Below are 21,801 nucleotides of genomic sequence, written 5' to 3'. Positions count from 1 at the left end.
AGCTTAACCAAATTGTGGTAAATGGGTTTATATTTTTATGTCATGAAACTACGTTGAGTGTGTAAAATGGAGCTGAAATATTAAACAAAAAGTCAGTACTGTAATGTGTAATGTAATTTTCATTTTGTTGAAATGGATTTTATAAAGTTGGTATCGCAAAAAGTATCGTTCAGGAACCAGTATCAAAGTCTAAGATACTGCAGCATCAGAACTCTTTCTCGGTCTATATAGTGCACACTGAGGATTTTGTAGCTTCAATGGACTATATTTACCATCAAAACTGGATTTCCACATGAAAGGTACCAAAGTTTCCTTTTAAGGGGCTATGTTAGTGAGACTGATCTATCGATATCTAAGAGTTAAAAAGAAGTGACTTTAAATTTAAGTAAAAGCAGCAAACAAAGGGAGGTGTAAAGTTCGACTTACAGAGAAGATGGCAATAAGAATGCCAACACCACAAAGCACGGCATCGCTAATGGTGTCTCCCTCTTTTCGGGGGTAGCGGATGGACTCGTCCGAACAGTAAAACCCGCGCTGGTACGGCTTTATGGTGCTAGTCTCAATGATCAGGAAAGGCAGGCTAGCTACAAGAGACACAAGAGGGGGAGCAGAGAGAGAGAAAGACAGGAAGAGGGAGAGAAGAAAGAAAGCATAAAAGCACCAGGTCAGTGACACAGACATAAACAGAAGAGAACAGGGGGGAGCACAAGGAGCACGCTGACACCAGGGGATTATGGGACGTGGCAGAAGTGGGTGGGGCTGAAAGCTGTCATGTATGGTCGGATTGGAGCGAAGGAGTGACAGGTTTCCAAAATCAGATGCAACTGACTCCGTAGATTACAAAGTACGATTTAAAGGAACAGTTCGGATTTTTTTTAAGTGGGGTTGTATGAGGTACAGTGTATTACCAACAATAGATGCTGGCTGACACTGCCCCTGTTTGGGGAAGCACCAGAAGTAATGGTGTAGCTAAGCTATAAACAGCTGTGGTCAGGGTCAGCAGCAAGACATATTTTAACTGTCTAAAAAATACCACCTAAAAAATCAAAATGACTTTACAGTAGATGCCAGGCCAGTTACCTGCAGCAACTTTATAAACTCTTATGTAGTACCGTCACTCCTTCACAGCCACCATCGTGAACCGCCAGCCCTCCCTGTTTCTGCCGTCAGTGTTTCCCCAAAACTGAGTGCTCTTTGTGCGGGCGGGGGGGACTTACGGACACCGCAGGCAGTGTCAACCCAACAGAAGTGAGCACTGAGGAGGGGACGGTGCTGCTCTTGTAGGGGTAGCTCAGGCTGGAGTCACCACAGTAGAGACCCCTCTGGTATGGACGAACAGAGGTACGGTGCAGAACCAGGCTGGGCAGCATAGCTACACACACACACACATACACACACACACATGAATGGATGTATGAACCCATGCACACACACATACTTAAGGCTGATCCACTAACACACCTAATACAGGGAATCACACTGCAACATATAGCTACTTACCTGTGAGCTGAAGAGGAAATATCACATTAAATTACACATTAACATCATCACTGATAGGATATTTACTCAGCAAACTCTCTCCTGCTGCTCCTGTTGACAGTATGACACCAGGCTATTGAGAGCTGAGGTTTATTCTCTAGCATAAGGAGATCCCCCCTCCTGACAGAGCAAATACACACTGACTCTCAGGACTAGGGGTCCATTACTGAAGACAAAAGAAACCCACGAACACAGGGACTTATGTCAATACATTGTGAGAACTTTACTGTTATGGACTGAAGGAGAAGAGAGTTCCATTCCAGGTAGAGTGTCAAAATGTCTTCTTTTTAAACAGAAATCATTTGTTAAACGGATACAACATAGTTCAACACTTTGGGAAATAAACTAATTTACTTTCTTGCCAAGACTAGATGAGATGTGTAGAAAAACCTGGATTATACTCCACTATAGTACTACTGAAACAGGCATGTACACGGACAGCTGCAGACATGTAATAGTTCTGTTTATTATACTACAGTCTACAGTCAACTTGCAGGAGATGTTTCACACATGCGGAATAGATCGGTGTCTATTGGATTGTTGCTGTGGCCACATGGAAAAGTCCACGGACAAGTCTGCACAGTCACAACAAACTGGGGGTACACAAATGTCCACATACAACCAACATGTACACCCTCTGATGGCATTCACAGAGGCGAAAAGTGTATTACAGGCTTAAATATGATGCTTAGCTTAGCATAGAGGCTGGCAACAGAGTAAAAAAGCTACCCTGGCAGCAAAATTCAGGTTTTGTATGTATTAAACGAATGAAATATGGCATGTTTATTACTGAGCTTCTGGGGTGTTTGTAGGCAGATTTAGTTACCTTTGGACAAAGCGAGGCTAGCTGTTTCTCCCTGTTCTCACTCTTTATGTCAAGCTACGCTAACTGGCTGTTGGCAGTAGCCACATATTTACAAACACAAGAGTGGCATTTCATCTCACTCTTGGCAGAAAAGCACATGGGGTCATTCTTATGTTCCCAAGGTCTTTCGGTCCTGAGTTCTTTAGGGGTCATGTCTAAAAGGGAACCCCAGACCATTAAAAGATCTTGCAAGATTGATCACTTTAACACAAATCCCTAACCAAATGTTTTTTGTCCCTAAACCTACCCAGACTTTTATTACAGTGTTGTCACATTACAAAATTTGTTTGTACAAAATGCACAATGAAGAAACCGCTCATACAAATCTTGCAAGAGTTTCACAAATCCAGGGTTCCTTTCTAGACATGACGCTTGGGACATAGGGCCCTGTGTAGATACACTGCCAACTGTAATTCCCAAAATGTCAAATTTTTGCTTTAATAACAGCCTTCATGACAATCTAAAAGAGATGTTTAGAAGTTCAGTTGGTCAAATGAATTCTGTTCTTGGCTTCTTCAACAACACGCTCGTGCACGCACTCATGCACACCCATGTTCTGTTCTGATGAAGGGAAAATAAATACATATCTCCAAATCAAAGGACTACAAATACAGGCGTGCAAACTTTGGCAGGGACTGCCCAAGTTTTCCTTCGGGGATTTTAAAAAGTGTGAATACCAAGAAAAACAAAACTAAGCCCACCCAACTCTGGAACATTTTTTGCATGAGAGAATGTTTGGCGTGTGTACGTATGACTGTAGTAGCTCATAAATAGAGGGATCTGAAGACACGAAGGCGTCCTGAAGACCCATACATAGACACACCAACATATACATTCAACATAAGACTGCACAGAAACTACTCCCACATGCGGTTCATGTGGTTAGCTCACATCATAGAGATTTTTGACATTTGGGTCAAAGTCAGACATCTACTCATGAATTCTCCTAGAACCGCAGCCGTTGTCTCACAAATGATGGGAGAGGGATCTCGTGTTACTGGTCTGTCGTGAAAAACACAGACTTCAACACACACTTTATTATGCATTCTTGTGGACACTCACTCAAGGCTCTCAGAGGCTCCTTAACATCCACACTGTGACATCTGCTCCCACTTGAAAGATGAAAGTGTTGTCTCAGGTGTGAATGAGTGCACGTTCACAGCACTATGGTTAAATAGGAAAGAAATCATCTGTGCTCCGTCATTTTGTCCTTCTTTTAACATTAATATATGTGGTGGTGGTGGTTTTGGCCACAGAAAATGATGATTTCAAAAGCTGACTGCAATAAATGAAGCTTCAAAATCATTTTTGGAAACTTTTGAGGTGAAAAATGAACTTTAAAACTCAACCTTCAACCTAACACAAACAAGAAGCCTTTCAGCCAAAGTCCTTGGAAAAAAAAGATGAAACGTGAACATCTACATTTTAAAAGACAAAGGAACAATGAAGATCATGCGAAATGATCTAAAGCTCTCAAACAGCTGCCCAACGGACTTTGAAGTGAGAATGTTTTGTCAATTGCTGACTTCACGTTCAAGAATGAGGTTTTGTAAAGCAAGCTCAAGAATCTCCTTCCTCTCATCCAAACATAACAAAAACTGCTGAAAGTCACTAAAATGTTGTAAAGAGTTTGAAGCATTTTTTTTTCAACTATCTTGTTGTAATCAAAGAGGACTGTCTCTCTCTCCAGTGGCTGGCAGAGGGCAGCAGATGGGATGGTCACGGAGGCAGACACCTGCATAAACAGGCTGCAACGCCAGGGCTCAACAGGCTGCTGGTGGGCCCACACAGGGCTGGAACAGACTTTGGTTGAGTCTGACAACCACACTGTCCATACAACAGGCAGGGTGAGTGCTGGGTGAGCCTGTTCACATACAGCTACAGGGGCAAGGCAGGGCAAGACCGTCACCACAGCTTCAGTAGTAACAGATTCTGGAGCAGAATTGTGTTTCTGTACATATGAGTCTTTTAACTTAATGCACCAGTGAACTTTAACCCATGATCAAGAACTATATTTAGTATGTTAAGGTTAAGCCACACAAAAGGTCGTGGAAACACAAAATATGCTGTGGTAACTCTAAAGACATGTAGCTACACAACAAAATCAACTTTTTTGATTTCACATACTTATCATGCCTATGCCTAATGTGTTGTATGAAAATATCATATCTTTATAGTAAGACAGTTTAGCCTAAAATTTGATTTAAAAAATAGCTATATATCATCTTGCTAACAGTGTCACAATATATTGAATTGCAACCCCTGTATCACAATACATATATCACCAGATTCCTGCCTATAAACAGCCCTGTTAGCTTTATAGGTAGAAAAAAGTTGATTTGCAAAAAAAGAAAAGCAAGCAGACAACATAACATTCATGTGATGTGCTAAATATCAGATTTTCACTGTTCAAAGAACATATTAATAAAACTGAAGTAGTTTTGAATCAAATGCTACCAAGTCTGATATAAGTCCTTGTAGTTTTTGAGACACAGACAGTTCTCATACTTATTTAATACTCATCTGATAATTTTTCACAAATACACTAGTGGATACAGAGGTTCCTATTGTCCCTTATGATTAATGACTAAAAAACAGAATGTTTGACTGATTTGAAAAATGTCAATGTATTTGTACTTAGCTCAGCTAGTACTTCAAGTGCAAGTGGACATTAATGGGTTAATACCTTCAGCACAGTGAGAACCCCTATGTGTTAAGTCCATATACAAAATCAGTTCTGTTGGGTAAACACTCAGCTGGGGCAAACAACTTTTTCAGAAATCGGATCATGCTTTCTCCCATGCCAATCTCCACTCTTTTTTCCCCCCCATTTTCTCCTCCTTCTCCTTTCCTCTCTTTCTCCGTCTCTCCACTCTGGCCTACTTGCGGAGAGGGGATTCAAATGCAAATGAGGAGAAGTGAAAGGAGAGGAGGTCATGGGCTTAACAGACATGGGAAACACGCGCGCACACACACACATGCAAACTGGTGCTTAAAGGCTAAACTGAGATCGGAAAACAGCATGGGAAAGCTGACCATCTCCAGAAAGTGACAGAAAAAGGAAAGTGAGAGCGAGCGATTGAGCTCCTCAACACTATCTATTGAGAATTTATGAAAGCCTCTCTGTCCACACGCTTCCCAGCCTTGAGATGCCAAGCTGTTTTGTGTTGCCCTCCATGCCCCCCCCCCCCGAAAACAGCCTGGTATGTGGGCATTCTCCTCATACCAAAGTCCACGAACCTCTCAGCACAAGCTAAAACACTGCCCAGCACTAACCCCACGGTCCCATCTGAGCCCCATCTGCAAACAGCAGTGAGAAGAAATATGACCTCCTTAATGGCAATGGGATAAAGAGCGAGCAACCTTCACGGGGCCCGCTGACCCGGAGAGAGGGGGAGTGTCAGTGGAGGGAGAGATAAAAACAGAGAGGGGAGAAAAAGAAAGAGGTGGGCTGGGCTGTTAGCAAAGGCCTGTGGTGCGTCAGTGAATTAAAAAACAACTATTTAACAAGCTCTGTCATGAGGTCAGTAACATCCAGTGATGCCCGAGTTTCTCAAATCCTCGCTACGAAAGGGGAAGCACCTGTACTGCTTGCAAACGGTCCAACTTTAAGGTGGGTTCAAACCTAAAGGTGTGGTTCCTGAATCAAACCAATGCAAGCATGGTGCATTGTTTCAATTTTCCAACTGTTACGTTTTGCGTTCACAAACTCAAATGGTCCAGAAATCGTAGATACAAGTCATGTGCTGGAAATGTCGTTAAAACAAGACAAGCCTGTCCCAATTTCTACCTGGACATATGGCACATCATGGAGTTCCATCAGGTTCTGTTCATGTCTGTGTTGATCTGGACCACACATATGAACATTCATGGGTTATATTTCTTCTCACTGCTGTTTATATGTAAGACAGTGTTAAATCATTTACTGAATCAGGCATGACTCAGCTCTTTGCTGTGAGTCCAGGCTTGTCCTGTCAATCCACATTTTGGTAGCAAACATGCTAAAAGCTCCATCACCAAAACAGGAAGATAAAACGTTTATTAACCAAATGATGCATAGACGTGGTTCAGATGGTGTTGAGGGCACATCATGACCAATCCGTCGAGAAGGACCAGAGAGCGGCTTATTGGTTCGAGTCCAGCTTTCACACCAAACCAAACAAAGAGCACCAAAGCTCCAGGGTTAGGTTCAACATGACTAAACCTCCACTACTGAGACAGAAAAAACTCAGTTTTGGAGGTTGTGTGTTCTCTGCTTTTAGAGCCAATGAGCCTTATGAGCTATCAAGCCACTGATCTGCATTGAAAAGGCACAAACAGGCGCCTGAGAATAACTGGGGCCTAAAAACCCCTCAATGGAGAGAAAGAAACAGCGAGGGAGGGACAGAGAGTATATGGAGGAAAAAAAAACACACATATCCTAAGTGGGTGGTTTGGCGAGTTTGGGGAACAGTTCTATTTGTCTTATCAGATCCTGTCATGCATCTCTCTCTTTCAGTCTACAAGCACAACTACTGCAGGCCACTAAAGACTACTTACCACAGGTCAGATAGAAAGAGAGAGAGAGGTATTTCTTTGGCTCGTTGAATCAGTGTTTATATGCAGAGGTCACGGCAGGGCCTTTGTGTGCATGTGTGCTGTACTTATTTTCCATCCATAAATCCACTCACATGTTCACGCTCCACTGCCTGCTAGAAATTACAGCAGAAAAGTATGTTCGTGTGTGTTTATATATGGTTCGTGTGCATATGTTTGTAAGTTTAAAGGGATAGTTCGGATTTAATTTGGGGTTGTGTGAAGCATTTATCCATAGTCACAGAATTAGTTGCAGTTGATGTTGGTCAGCACGGCTCCAGTTTGGAGAAGCAGAGAGGGCCAACAGCACGGAAGCAACGCACTGACGTGGACAGGGTCGGCTGCAAAATGTATTTTAGCCGCTTAAAACAGGACCACCTACAAAAGTTGAAATCAGTTTAAGTGTGCGCTATATTTGTCAGATTTTTACTGCTTTAGTTTGCTGACAAAGAGATGTTTTCTAATGGGAAACCACTGCTCTATAGGCGAATTCAGTAATTTTACCACACAGGACACAAGTGTTGCTGGCACACCACTGCCTCGATCTGATAATTTGTTTGTGTTGTTGTGTAACTTGTTTGAAACTGAGCTAACCTTTTAAAACAGCTAAGTCACACAATAACACAAGCAAACTAACAGATTGAAGCAGTGGTATACCAGCAACTCCTGTGTTCTGCAAGGTAAAACCAATTATTTCACCCATGGAGGTTGGATTGAAGAGAGGGATATCTGGCACATATAACAATGGTTTCCTGTCAGAAAAGGCTGTTTGCAAAGTAAAGCAGTGAAAATATTCACTTAAACTGAGATTGATGTTTTTCAAGTGGAGCTTTTTAAAGTTTTTCTGCCTCTCCAAACTGGGTGTGTGCTGACTGCCATCTACTGTAACTCATACACTGACTGTCAATAAGTACCTCATACAACCCCACAGTAAATAATCCAAACTACCCCTTTAAGTTTATATATGTAGCTTGCAATGTGTGGGTGTGTGTGTGTGAGAGAGAGTCAGTGCGTGTGCACACATTTGTTTGTGTGAAAGAGATTATCCAGCCGGAGCCCATTTGATTGGCTTAGGAGTTAAATTTGGTATCGCGAGTTAGTACTTAGATTAGCAGCACTAACACGACTAAGTATAATTTTTACGTTTCCATCAAATATAAAAGAAAGAAAGAAATGTTTCTTTAATCAGCTGTCTAAACAGTTAGAACTTGATAAGATCTGTATTTTAATGTATTTAAAAAATGCTCATTTATATCAAGCCTGAAGTTCATCTGTCCTGGATGTTTAGGATCAGTGAAGTCCTATTATTTTCTCTCATCTTAAGACCGACTGTACTTGCCAGAACAGGACACAATAACTATTCTTAAGGCAGCTAAAGCTCTGCGTCGCTCAAAAGGTTAATTCCCCCTGACAGCACTAATTTCCCTGTAGAGCAACACCTGTGTTTCTACTGAGACTATAGTGGAAGCTTCTCCCACTCTCACGGCTTTCTCCCCCATCTACGTCTCTATTGACATTTTAATGGGCTTTCATGGCGCTCAAGAGCAGAATTAAGAATGATATTGTGATTATAGAGAGCGAGCTGAGTGTCAGCAGTGTGTGTGAGAGGTGAATGGGAGGCGGAGCGGGGCAAAGGAAGAGGTATTGTGGTCTGCTCTAATGGAGGATTTCCTCCTCCTGTCTCTCAAACACACGATGTGACCCATCCTGAGAACTGAGAGGAAGGTTAGACAGGGCGGAGGCTGACAGGGGGGCGCCGCTCCCGAGCCTGACCAGTCAATCAATCACAATTTGTCCTTTGTTCGTCTCTGATTTTTCTCACTGCTCTGCAACAGATCAGATAGCCATTAAAGATTCAACTGGTCAGTTCAGCCAAGTGTGTGGATGTTTCCCAAACCTGTTTCTTATTTGTTTTATAATGTACGTAGTTGCTGGTTTAAGTTTAAATTTGACCAGTTTATGGTATTTGGAAAGCTGCTTGTGTTTAGAAAACCTTTAATATTTGCAAACCTTGACTTGTTTTGTGAAATGAAAAAGATTTTTCAGGAAAAAAAAACAAACTTGAATACACATTTTGTTTGTTATTAACACTGAAGCTATTAGTTGATTTATGGATTAGTTGATCAAAAGAATATATCATGAACTACTTGGATAGTTGAATAATTTTATCTATTTAGCAGAAACACCAAACATTTTCTGTTTACAGATGTTCAGGTGTGAAAATTTGCTTCTTTTCTCGTGTTGTTGGAAATTTAATATTTTTGGGCTGTTTGTTGAACAAAACACATAGTTGCTTAACTTATACATCCATCGTGGCCTATGGGTGAAAATCATTTTATGCGGGTGGGAAAAGTGGGGAAAAGGGGGAGAGACAAAACATCTGTAATTATATCTGCTCATCATTATGGTGATCACTAATAAAAATGATTATGAGTGTATAAAAAATCATCTCAAGGAAAAAAAAAATCACGAAACAACCTGATCTGTGTCTGTGTGTGTCTGTGTGTGTGTTGTTATGACAGAGAAACCTGGCCGGTGTAGATCCATTACCTTCACTTGTCACTTTCAGGCCAGTCCCAGTCTCTTGAGGAACGTTTTGACACACTTCTATCAGTTCAAGCTCCACACACGCCCTGCAACGTAACCCAAGCTGCTGCGCTCTAAAATGGCCTACATCGCTTAAAAAGAAGTATGTAAAGATATTATGCTGTGTTATTTGATATGTGTGTGACAGTGTGTGTAGAGAGGGAGCAGCAGACAGAACGAGTGTCTTTGTTCAGTTACTTGCATTGGCAGATCTCTCTTAGTCCACTAATTCTGATAGATGCTTTCTCTTAGCAACAAGCTGCGGTGCAATCACAGCGTGTGTGTGTTCAATCTCAAGGGACCAGAGAGAATGGGTGGCTCAGTGCCAGACCCACTTGTTGGTGGACAATGTTCTGCCAAAATGACAAGCCAGGTGAGCAAGAAGCTGGATCAGTGACAACAGCACATGGGTAGAATCGTTTGGGATTAGGTTTTTATGGAGATATTATAAATATAGTATATTTTAAAGTCATGTTTTGTATTAATTAATTGTTTGCTTTATTGTTTGACTTCTCTGAACCTGAACTATGCTTTTAAAACACCAAAGTCGCAAAATTACAAACAAACTAACAGATTGAGGCCGAGGTAGACCGAGAACTCCCGTGTTCTGCAAGGTAAAATTACTAATTTTGCCTATGTCGTTTGGTTATTTTGAAGAAAGCAATATTTGGCTTACATAGTGGCAGTTTCCTCTCAAAAAAGACTGTCAAACAACAAAGTACAGTGGTGAAAATACTGTATATCTAGCATACACTTAAAAAGGTGCACCTGAAAGAAATCAATATCAGTTTAACTGACAAAAAAATACATTTTGTGGCTGACCTTGTCCTCAGCAGTACATTGATTATTTTCCGAGCTGGTGCCCCTCTCTGCATCTCTAAACTGGCATCTATTGTAGCTAATACACTGACAACAGTCACCCCTCAAAATTAGCTCTAAATGTCCTTCTCAGCCTCAGTCTTAATATATATACTGACATTTAGAGAGGGCACACACTCATCAGCATTCAACTAAAACACTGCTGTGACCTAAGGTGGCCGGGCAGATGCCTCGGATGTTCTGAAATTTGTCACACCTCCTACACTACAGAGAGCTGCGAGCCCACACATTTAACTTTATCTTCAGGTCACAAAAGCCACGAGTGTGAGTATGTGTGGCCCTCCAGACATTTGGGAAGAGAGTGCAGAGGTTAGCTGAGCATCATGACAGACCCTGGAAGTAGCGGCAGGGCCAAGGGTCAGAGGTGAGGGATGTGACATGGATCTAGGATTATACTGTAGCATACAAGAGCAGGGCACACATGTCACTGCTGCACTGCCTGTTATATCTGTACGAGTGTGTGCTTGTGTGTGTGTGTGTGTGTGTGCGTGTGTGTGTGTGCGTGTGTGTGGCTATGTGGGTGTAAAAGTGGATTACTGTGGTTCCACTGGCAACTTCACCAAAGCCGTTCTCAAACATTTCTAAGTTGTCGACCACAAAGGGCTTTAAAAATGCTCCGGCAATCCAAATAAACAAGCTCGGCTGCACAAAAACCACCCAGGATTTTTAATCCATACACATAATCACTGTTTGGGAAACGTACATTCATAAACACACACATGAACATGCACACATGTATGCAGATGTTTGGCCCTAGATATCAGTTCTTTGTTTGCACAAGCTGCTGATGAGTCTCACACATACACAAACACAGAGCCACACACACACACACACACACACACACAGGAGTGGCTGAGGTCAGCAGAGTGGTGTGCAGAGTGAATCCCTGTCCTTTTTCCCCCTCTGTATGAATGCTGCAGCGACCGGGGGGCCGCTGGCTGAAGCATGTGCTTACTCAGAGAGATTTTATTCACAGGAATAAATGCCTTTTTACACACAGGCATCCGCCGGGACACTCTCTAGGGGACTTTTACCAGCAGGCACCTGCGAGGGCAGCCTCTGATGAATGCTGCTGCTGCTGGCTCCGTGTTGCTGTTGGCTTGTAGGCACATTTGAGGAGATGTTGGACTCAACACTGTTTTGTGGGAAATCAACTCTAGCGACAGCATTAGTAGGTGAAGAAGGCAAGAGGATATTTATCATGTGTTTTAAAAAAAGATCAGTTACAACTCATCAAGGCATTCCTAATGCTCGGCTGCACTGTCAGTTGAAAGAGGAGGACGAACGCACAGCTGCTCCAATGAAGGGAAACCTGAGCAGTGCCCAGAGGCCAGATCAGGCTACTGGGCTGGTTGGTTGAGTGGCTGGCTGGGCGTTTCTCCCTTGTTGCCATAATGGCATTATTACCCCCTGGGACAAAGGCCTGGCTGCGGAGAGGAGGGCTGTGGAGTCTTTGAAACCTGACACCTCTGTCTGGATAATTCTCCCCTAAATTTCACTCCTGAAATTCCTCCCTTTCTTGCACTCCTTCCTCTTGTCTGCTTCTTAAAGGAGGAATCTGTAATATATGTACTGTAAATTTGCATAAAATGACCATGATACGCCATCAGAGATGGAGGAAACATGCTAAGTTGAAATACTTAGCATGACCATTTCAAGTTAATTAAACGTTCATATTAATGCAGAATGCGTTAGTGTCTATTTATGAGTCCTAAGAAATCATTAATGATCTTTTAGAAGGCGTAGATTGTAATGTTGCACTCGATTTGAACCCCTGCAGTGTTCCTGTAACCTGCCTGAGCTTTCCTTGAGTCTAGACATCCTATATACAACATCTATGGCTCCAACTTGCTATTTGGACTGCAGTACTCATTTCTGCACACGCAATTGCTACATACTGCTCCTTTAAATATTCTGCTCACCTCTGCATACATCTTGGATCATGTTTTTCTAAAGACAATGTTCTACATGTTTTTTTCTAGTATTGCAGTGAGTCTCTTCTTCTCTGTTTGTAAACAGGATAGGGCTCAGTGGCTGCAGCACAGATAAGGCCTGCGCCAATAAAGATGCTGAGCTGATTACTGAAACGGCGCTGGCCACAGCTGAGCAGATAAGCGCCACAGCCCACAATCCAGTCAACAATACTGCTCGAAGCAGCAGCAGCCATAAACCACTGACTGATAATCAAGTGGCCTTGAGTGCTCACAGAGGAGGGTCTCTCACCCTCTCATCTCCACCTCATTCACTTCTTCCCTCCCTCCATTTCATCCTCCTTCTGTCTGCCACCAGCCCATTGGTCCTCGTTAACGAAACAAAGAGCTCTGAGATGCATCAAAAGGGGCATTGTTCTCAGTGAAACAGTGAAATCTCCCTGACCCCCCCACCCCCCCACAACCCCCCATCTCTGGATGCACACAGCATGCACACACACACAAACACAGAGGATTGTAGTGGGCAATGTAGTAAGAGAAAGTGACAGACAGAAGGGCCTGTGTAACAGCAGGGAGGAGGCCCAGGCGAGGACAGTGTTGTGAGGCCTCCTGCTCTCAGCCTGCTGGCTATGATGAAGCAGTGCTCTCAATTACATCAAGTGCTAGTAGCACTGTTTGTTTTTAAAGCTGCAGATTTCACGTTGATACACAGAACTTGCAGTGTGTGTAATATAACTATGGTCACATTGTCACTCAGTCACTTTACGAGTTCTTCTTGCCTACATGTAGATTTCTTTTTTGTATTGATGTTGTGCGTTGTCCCATATGACTTTGCCAAAGATTAAGTTCCGTTTCATGTAAATCTAATGGACAATAAAATAGGGGGAACAGGGTGCAATCTAACATTTTTTGCATTTTCCTTCATAACTCATCCTGCCTGCCGTCCATCCTGCCTTCATTATATATCTTTGTCACAAGTTCTAACCACTTTTGAGGGACCATTGCAAAAAAAATGTGTGTTTTTGTATATATTCTATATTCTGTATATCATTTTTTACTCCCTAATATCAGTATCAGCATCTGCCACAAAATCCCAGTATTGGCTGGTCCCTAAAAAACATGTATGTGCACTAATTAATAATACGATTGATTTATCTTCACTAATAAGGACGTCTACAATATTAACTTTAATGCAAGTAGTGTTACAATTACTCCCATGGTGGCTCCATGTAACTGTGGTTAGGAGCAATTGTAACTATGACAAATAAGCCATAAGCACACCTCACAATCACATTACTGTTAAAATATAGGATTTTCAAATTTGTTCAGATGTCAGGCAACATGTGCATTCAAAGTATATTTCTATAAAACTATGAGCAACTATTCTGGTTGTATCAATATTTTTATTATTCGAATGAAGTTAAAGGTCATTTTACATTTAAATTTAGTGAAATATGTTTATTTATAACAGAAAAATAAGTCAATTTAGACAAACTTTTGTAGAGTGAGCAAGTGCTGATTCATATGATCCTAGAAAAACAACAGTGTAAGAGATCTTATTTTCATGGGTTAAATGGACAATTGGGCATTTATGAATGAGCTCATTGCCCAAAAACATGACTACACAAAACAGTCATTTAAAAAGACCACTTGAGAACTCAAACACAAGCCTAAACACACACAGGAATGACTGCTAACAAAAGTTTATGGTAGGGTCCAGCCCAGTAATCTTGATTTATCTAAATAAGCAGTTTGACGGTGTAATTATAGATAGGGGAGTGGAGAGCAACAGGAGAGGCAGAAGCTTTACTACACTATTGTTGTCAGAGTGTAAGCGACAAGCTGTTTTTCATCTATTGTCAAAGTTTAGTCTTTTATTGTGCAATTGAATTGTTTGCTAGGATGGAGGCTTTGGGAAACGAGTTAAAAGAGATGAATGTGTCTGGTTTGTATAACAGCATAAAGAGACACAGTCACATCAGTCAAACTGATGCCTTCGGCCTGCCCACGGGAACCACATGGGACACACACAAACACACACGTACACACACATCAGGCCACACATGCCTCGCACATGCTACCCAGTGGCATATCGCAGATGTAAGCCCACACATACACAGAGTCCTTCACCCCTCAGGGCATGGAGTCTATGTCAAGACAGCTCTGGGCGCTCCCTCTCCCGTATAAACCCCCACGGGACACACACGCACACGCTGACACCCACACACCTCTAATCGCAGCCCTGTGCAGACACAAACCCCAGGGGTTCGCCATTTAACTCGTGCACCAGCAGAAGCAAGCCGCATGTCACAATGACGGGCTGAAAATGTTACACGCACAAGTCTGGCCACAATACCACCGCTACCCTCCATCATGAGCGTACAGAAATACACGCAAAAAAATGCACACTTCAAATTACATGCATTCTTCAAGGACTAGCAGCCCTACAGCCACAACATCTGCTGATCTTTATCTTATTACATCATACAGTGATGTTCACCTGCCTGAGGACACTCCTCACCTTCTAAAGAGCCCTAACCTCGCCTTGTCCCGCAGCCACAACACAAACACACACCAGGCAGCCCCTCACTAAAGCCACAGATAACAAGCGAGCATACATACAGTGATGTAATCACACCGTAAATACCATATCCGCCTATTGTCAGAGTTCAATCTCGAGACTGATGTTACATATTCCTCTGTGTATGTGCATTGAGTATCTGCACGGAGCCCGGGGCTGTGTTTGAGTGCAGGAAATGTCATACGGAGAGAACTGCAGGCACTTGTCCTATATGAGTCTATTTTCTGCCTGACCTTTGACCCAATCTGACAAACAGAAGAATAGACTGACACGGAGCATCAACAGTGGGACTGAAATACTGAAAAGTTCAATACTTCACTTCAATAGATACACATGGTCCTTTTGGGAGCTTGTGACAAGGAAACTAATGGCTACAAGTAGAAATCTATTTTGTTGACCCTTACAACAATCGAATCAGAGATGCTTTACATGGCAGACTTCATGGAGAAATCAGCATATTGGCATGTTTTTCCACATTTAAAGATTATTTGAAGTGGGCTTGTATGAGATACGTATTGATAGTCAGTGTATTACCTACAGTAGAGGCTGGTCGACATGCTCCCAGTTTGGAGAAGCATAGAGCAGCACAGAAGCTAAGTAATGTACTGCTGTGGTTGGTTAGGAGAGAGCAATATTTGGTTCAAATAACATCAGTTTCCAGTCGGAAAGGGCTGTGTGACAGCAAAGTAAAGCAGTGGAAATATAGCATACACTCAAACTGATACAGACTTTTTTGAGGGTTGAAATACGTTTAGTCTCTGACCCTGTCCACAGCTGTCTCTCGCTGAGCATCCATGCTGGTACTCCTCTCTGTTTCTCCTAAACAGAGGCATGCTGACCAGCATCTACTGTAGTTAATACACTGACAATTGATAACTACATCACGCAGCCCCGCATGAAATAAAATAAACTACACCTTTAAAATAGAGCTATTTTGTTGACTGTTATAAAGAAAATCAAAATTAGTGATCCTTGACATGGCAGACGTCATAGAGAAATGAGCATATCAGGTTGTCTTTCTCCACTTAATCCCACCATCTTCTTTTCTCTGTGGGCATCAGGTAGTCCAGAGCACTCCTCAGTCAGCTCCCGCCCTGAACACACACACTCATGCAGAACTCCAGATAGTATTTGCCCTTAGATTAAGGTCAGCAGTCTTGGACCGGAGCCTTGTGTTTGGGTCAGTGTGTGAGGGCCTCCCACTTGTTATTTGATTACAGTTTTCTACTCAGCACTTGAGGAAAACTTTTTATCTATCCACTACACGTACACTAAAGTAACACGATTTTATTGTGTTAAATTTAGTTACAAATGCTCTCACATTTCATTTTTCTCTATTAAAGGAAAAAAAGGGGGGATACAAGCTGGAGTGGTGAGGGAGCAGGGAGGGAAGGAAGAGGGGGAAGACTGGAAATGGGCTGTGAGGCAAAAAAAAAAAGAAAAAAATCTACAGGATTTCATTTCACAACCACACCTACCTCCGACCGACACTACCTTTCCGTTTCCCACCCTTTCCTGAGCACCACTATAGACATACACACACTCTCTCTCACACACACACACACATCATGCCCCCTGGTTCACTCACTCCCAAAATTGCACCAGATGTCACATCAAGAGTCTTTGGCCACGGCACTGCAGCAGCCAGATGAAGAATTTGAGAAATTCTGGAAAATATTTGTAGAGCGGCTCAGGATTGAAGTGGCTGAGGCCTGGAGAGGTAGAGGTTAAACCTCTCCAGCTTTAATGAGGGGCCGTGTGACTGACTGCTGTAATGTTATAGCAGCTAATGGGGAGGCAGGAGTTGGGTATGGCCATATAGGGTTAATGCCCCAGGGCCGGTTATGAAGCAGATTCCCTAGGGCAAAAAGGTGACACTCCTCCTCTACACTGCTAATAACAATCTCCACGTCTGACAGTCCTGGAAAATGACGTCACCAAGCACCTGACTGTATCACAGATCAGAACAGATAGCAAGAAATCTGAGATGCTGATGGAAAAAATGTCTTTCATTCAACATAGATCACCTTTTGAGTTGGGCTGCAACTAATGATTATTTTCATTATCAAGAAATATGTCAATTATTTTCTTAATCAATCAATCAGTTGTTTGGTCCATAAAATGTAAGAGGCAAGGTCACAGCCTCAAATGTATTGTTTTGTTCATAACCAACACTCTAAAAACAAATGTTCTGGCTCTACAAAAAATAAAGTTGAATAAAGACAACGTCTAATTAAGGATCTTTTAAAGGACTGAAGGTCAGTGGAACCAATCCTGGACAATTCTGCGAAAAGGCCCTTGCACCTCAAACTCTGAATGGTTTCCAAGCACAGACAGACACTAATGTATGCACCCGAACAAACACACAATGCATAATCTCCTTTGCATTGTGTAAAAGTTAATCTGGGTTTAGGTGAGGCTACTTTTAGAGGTATGGCCAGAGTGTTTTCACAATAAACATCCACTTTAAAGTGGATGATAGCAGGCTATCGGACAGCGTGTAGCCGTACCCATGAGAGAAAATGAAAAGAATGAAATTCTGCAGTCTGTGATGGAGCTGGTGTATTTATAGTGAGTGTATGGCGTTTGTGTGTGTGCTTCTTATAGCGTTGCTAAGTCAACTCGTTGAGAGTGGAACCCGAGCCAAAGTGAAATCAGCAGATGATTCTTGTGCTCAGCTGCCAAAATCGTATGCTGTAACTCAGGAGCTGAGCGTGTGTGTGTCTGTATATAGAGGTTTTTTCATCACCATTGTGATCCTGCTGTGTTTATGCATCATTAGCTTTGATTAGCAGAAGAAACATAAGGAGGGAACCCCCTTTTTCTTTTAGTTTGTACACATGTGCTGGTGCGTGTGTGTGATTATAGACGGCCTCAGATGTCCTTTTATGCAAACAGAACAATTAGCCGTGCCTGAGGGTGGGTGACAGCCGGGCAGATTGACAACCTATAGAAAGGTGCCACTGCACGGACTGTTTGCGTGTCTGTATGTGTGTGTGTGTGTGTGTAGCACCAGCTGGCAGATGAGAAATAATTAAAGGTAATGAGATTTTCATGCATTAACTAGCTGTATAGTGAGGAGCTGTAAGGATTAATCAATTATTTGTCAACTATTGAAGTACTCACCAACTATTTTGATAAACACTTTATCTTTTAAAATAATTGTTCAAGAAAAATAATTTCAAAATTCTCCTATTCCAACTTCTTAAAATGTTCTGTTTCTTTACTTCTATATGACAGTGAACTGGATATCTTTGAGATCCCTTGGGGTCTGTTGCCATTTTTACCATTTGCTGACATTTTATAGACAATAATTTAATTGACTGATCAAGACAATAACCACCAGATTAATCAAAAATTAAAATACTCATTAGTTGCAGCCCTAGTATAGAGCACACCAACTTTTTCTGATACGCACACAGAGCAAAGTCCATTCAAGATGAGGCATTCTTCTGAGCCAACTACACACCCGCATTCCTCGTTCCTCATTCAGGACCCCCTGATAACCCCCCCTCGCCTTTCTCCTGGTCTTTCTTCTTCTCTTTTTTAACCCCCCTGTACCTCCACCCACTGAATCTCCCCATGTGTAAACCCCCCCCCCCTCCCCTCTTAGCCACTAAAGTGGGCCAACCAATCATCAATGAGCAGCCAGATTGTGTTTAGCATGACAATGGCGAATCTGTGTGACCATTTGTGTCTGTGTGTATCTGACTGTGTCTTTACATGCATGTGTGTGTGTGTGTGTGTGTGTGTGTGTGTGTGTGTGTGTTAAGAGGAGCCGACTGTAGGCCTTTTACCAGCGAAGGAAGTTGGTTTAAGCAGGAAATTCACTCCACATGCGTTCAAAGCTCATCTACAGTTATATGGGTGCAGATGAAACAGTGTATCTCTGTCTGAGGTTCTTTAATAAGCAAAACCAATACAACCCCACTGGAAAACTTTGCGTCTGTCATGCAGATCTGCTCCTACTACACAGCACTTAAGAGAACGTGGAGTTAATCTGCACCATTTGTAACATCCTGGCTCATAAAAACCCTGTTCCTGTGTGGCTGTGTCCCGTATTTCGTTACTACTGTTGATGCTTGAGCTTCTCCACAGAAAGCTGCTGCTGGTGTGGCTCCCACCTGCTCCTCTAATGCCTGGTCAGCCACGCGTCCCGCCTCTCCATCTCTCCCTCCGTCAGATCGGAGAGGCATTCCCCTGCCACAACACATGCTTAAGCAATTATTCCACGCAGTCCAATGGACGGAGAGGCAAGAAAGAGGGCTCAATAGAAAGCCAGAGGGAGAAAGTAATTTGAACTGGAGTGATCAGGGGCAGCTGGCCAGGGATTTGCAGGGTTCTCTGGGAGAGAATGTGTAGAAGTTAAAGCGCAACTCCCATAATCCTTTTCTAAAAGAGAGAAAGGAGAGACAGACTGGAGGGATTGAAAACAGAGGAGAGAAAGGGGGGCCGCTGGAGCTTGAAAATTAAAAGGACCGGGCTACAGTGACAACAGCCAAAAACAAACCGGCTATCTCACACACACACACACTGCACGCTGAATCTGGATGGGACGCTTGTGGAATAACAAGTTCGGACTAACACACAAACTCACAAACAAGCCTGTTAAAGCAGATCAGATCAGATTTCTGCTTCGGTGACAGCTTCATCAGCTATGAATCAATACCTTAATTACACTTCGATTTCTCATCTCTGTATGCGGACAGCTCGAGCTGGAATGGCACCTCTGGAGGTTTTTAGGGTCAGATGAACAAGGTTATGAGGGCACAGGAGGGGTGTCACAGGCTATTTAAAGGGCAGGTTACAACACTTCAAAACATTTATGTCCTGGGGCATGTTGGCAGGGTCTCAGTGATGCTCTGTGGACTTTGAAACGATCAATATATTGTGTGATGATGAAGTCAGCTGAAAGCAACCGTGTCAATCAATAAGCAAAAAGTCAAAGTTTCTCTTGTGTTTATGCACATTTATGAACGTGGTAATACATGTGTTATATCTGTGTTCTCTCAATTTGAGACTGTATTCTATAAACCAGTAGTTTTCAAACTTAGGTGAGGGGACCAACAAGGGTCCTGGAGTGGGTTGTAGAGGATCCCCAGCAAAAGGAAATCAATATTTCAACTTTTATCATAACATTTTGGAAGTTGGAAAAACACTGGAAGAAACAAGCTTGATACAGGGACCCTGGTTTGATCTTCTAATGACTATGAGGACGTTGTTTTCTTCAAAATAAGAAATTAAATTACTATATTACTGGGCGTCCTTGGCATGAAAAGGTTTGGAACCCCTCCCATAAACACTGTAGTTTTCTAATAATTGTGAAAGTGAATGAGAAGTTGAGTGAGTGCCCAGTGTTTGGTTCCGCGCTCTCCCGGCATGGGGTGGTGTGTTGGAGCTGGGTGATAAGGGGATGTTGCAGATTAAGTTGTCTTGTGGTCACAGACAAGAGGCAATACTTTTAAACCGATAAGGATTTTATTGCCAACCATTAGAAAGCGCGGGTTCTATTTAATGCGTTTATTGTTGGTGCTTTATGAGTGAGTTTAAAGTGGTAGTTCAAATCAGCTGGTGTGAGCTCAAAAAAGTGAACAATTCAAATGATAGCAGATGAGTGATCAGTCTAAACTTATTCATAAACTTACCAAGTAGAAGACAGAAGATGTCGAGCGCAATGAGCAGCTTCTTCTTACTGTTGTCAACACCATTGTTGTTGTTTAACGTTGAGGTTCCTCCGTTCCTTGTCTCTTGTGCCATTGCTTTCTCATACATGTACTTTTGCATTGGAGAAGTCCCCGTTTCAGCTTGAAAATCCCACACCACGCGTTAGGTGAAGAAAGTCTGTCAGCCTCTCAAGTCCTTCACAGAAATGTCATGCAGTTCAACGGGGGACAAACTTCCCAACTCGGAGGTCTCGCTGTAAAGTTTTCAGATCTGCTGCTGATGTCTCGTATTTCAGTTTTACAAAACAAAAAATATATATATAAAAAAATAAATGAGTAAAATCTGGTGAACGAGCGGACCCGCGCCACGGACTCAAGAAAGAAAAAGTTGGCTGCGCTGAAAATGAATGGAAAGCCCGCTCCCCTTTTATCGCTCCTGCTTCAAACACTTGGAGTGAAAATTGCGCTCAGTGCGCTCCGCATCTACAGCCGCCCTTGTTATATCAATCCTTCTTCTTCTCCTCCTCCCCCTCTTCGAGTTCCCCCAGCAGCTTCAAGGCTCAGCCCTCTTCCCTCTACTAGCGGTGGGTAATCGCCTCCATCCCATGGAAAAGTTTCTCAGACTGGAGACCAGGAGGAGGGCAGAGAGCAGCGCGGAGAAACAGCGCCCCCAGCGGCCGCCCGAGCTTTGACAGGCGCACTAGTGACAGCTGTTCGGCGCGTTTCAGAGCGGTCATGTTATGTTATGGAGCTGGGGATGTTCGCTCTTTTCCTGATAAACATTAAAGCAATTAGTCCGTATTTTCCAGTATGTTTCAGCAGCAGGCAACGTTAAAAAATATGTTGATATCTGATAGAAAAGAAGATATTCTACATATTACAGTTTTTTGTTTTAAAATCTCAGTAATACCATTTTATCTTTTATGTTATTTTATGTTTTGTCATGTATAATGTATTTTGCTTTTATTTTAAAGCACACTGAATCAACGTCCGATGTATGAAACGTGATATATAATGTGTTATGACTTGACTTGAACTGACAGGTAAAGAAATTATTAATTCGTCATTACATCCTACACAAGAGACGAAGACATTATGTAGTTTCACAGTTAGATAGTGTAACAGTTAGATAGTGTAATTTAACATACAGTGTGTCAGTGCCCACGAAAGAATAGGCAGAAG

At 42.5% G+C, this 21,801-nt stretch overlaps 1 protein-coding gene across 2 annotated transcripts in view; it reads right to left on the bottom strand.

The window, feature by feature from the left end:
• The window catches only part of plpp3 (phospholipid phosphatase 3), a 41,260-nt gene extending 20,054 nt beyond the window's left edge, over positions 1-21,206 (bottom strand). Inside the window, exons 1-2 of one of the 2 annotated variants that reach the window (XM_084722710.1) lie at positions 20,602-21,206; positions 1,218-1,372 (exon numbers count right to left, since the gene is read on the bottom strand). In XM_084722710.1, coding sequence (XP_084578836.1) covers positions 1,218-1,372; positions 20,602-20,740 — 294 coding nt within the window. In that variant the 5' untranslated portion in view covers positions 20,741-21,206. Of the gene's footprint in view, positions 1-426; positions 585-1,217; positions 1,373-20,601 lie in introns of both variants that reach the window. The other variant, XM_084722709.1, reaches the window with a different exon arrangement.
• Positions 21,207-21,801: the final 595 nt, after the last annotated feature.

This window comes from Lutjanus erythropterus, chromosome 7 (assembly GCF_056507025.1).
Source record: "Lutjanus erythropterus isolate fLutEry1 chromosome 7, fLutEry1.hap2, whole genome shotgun sequence".
NCBI classification, from domain to species: Eukaryota; Metazoa; Chordata; class Actinopteri; order Lutjaniformes; family Lutjanidae; genus Lutjanus; species Lutjanus erythropterus.
This window is presented reverse-complemented; position numbering and strand designations above follow the sequence as displayed.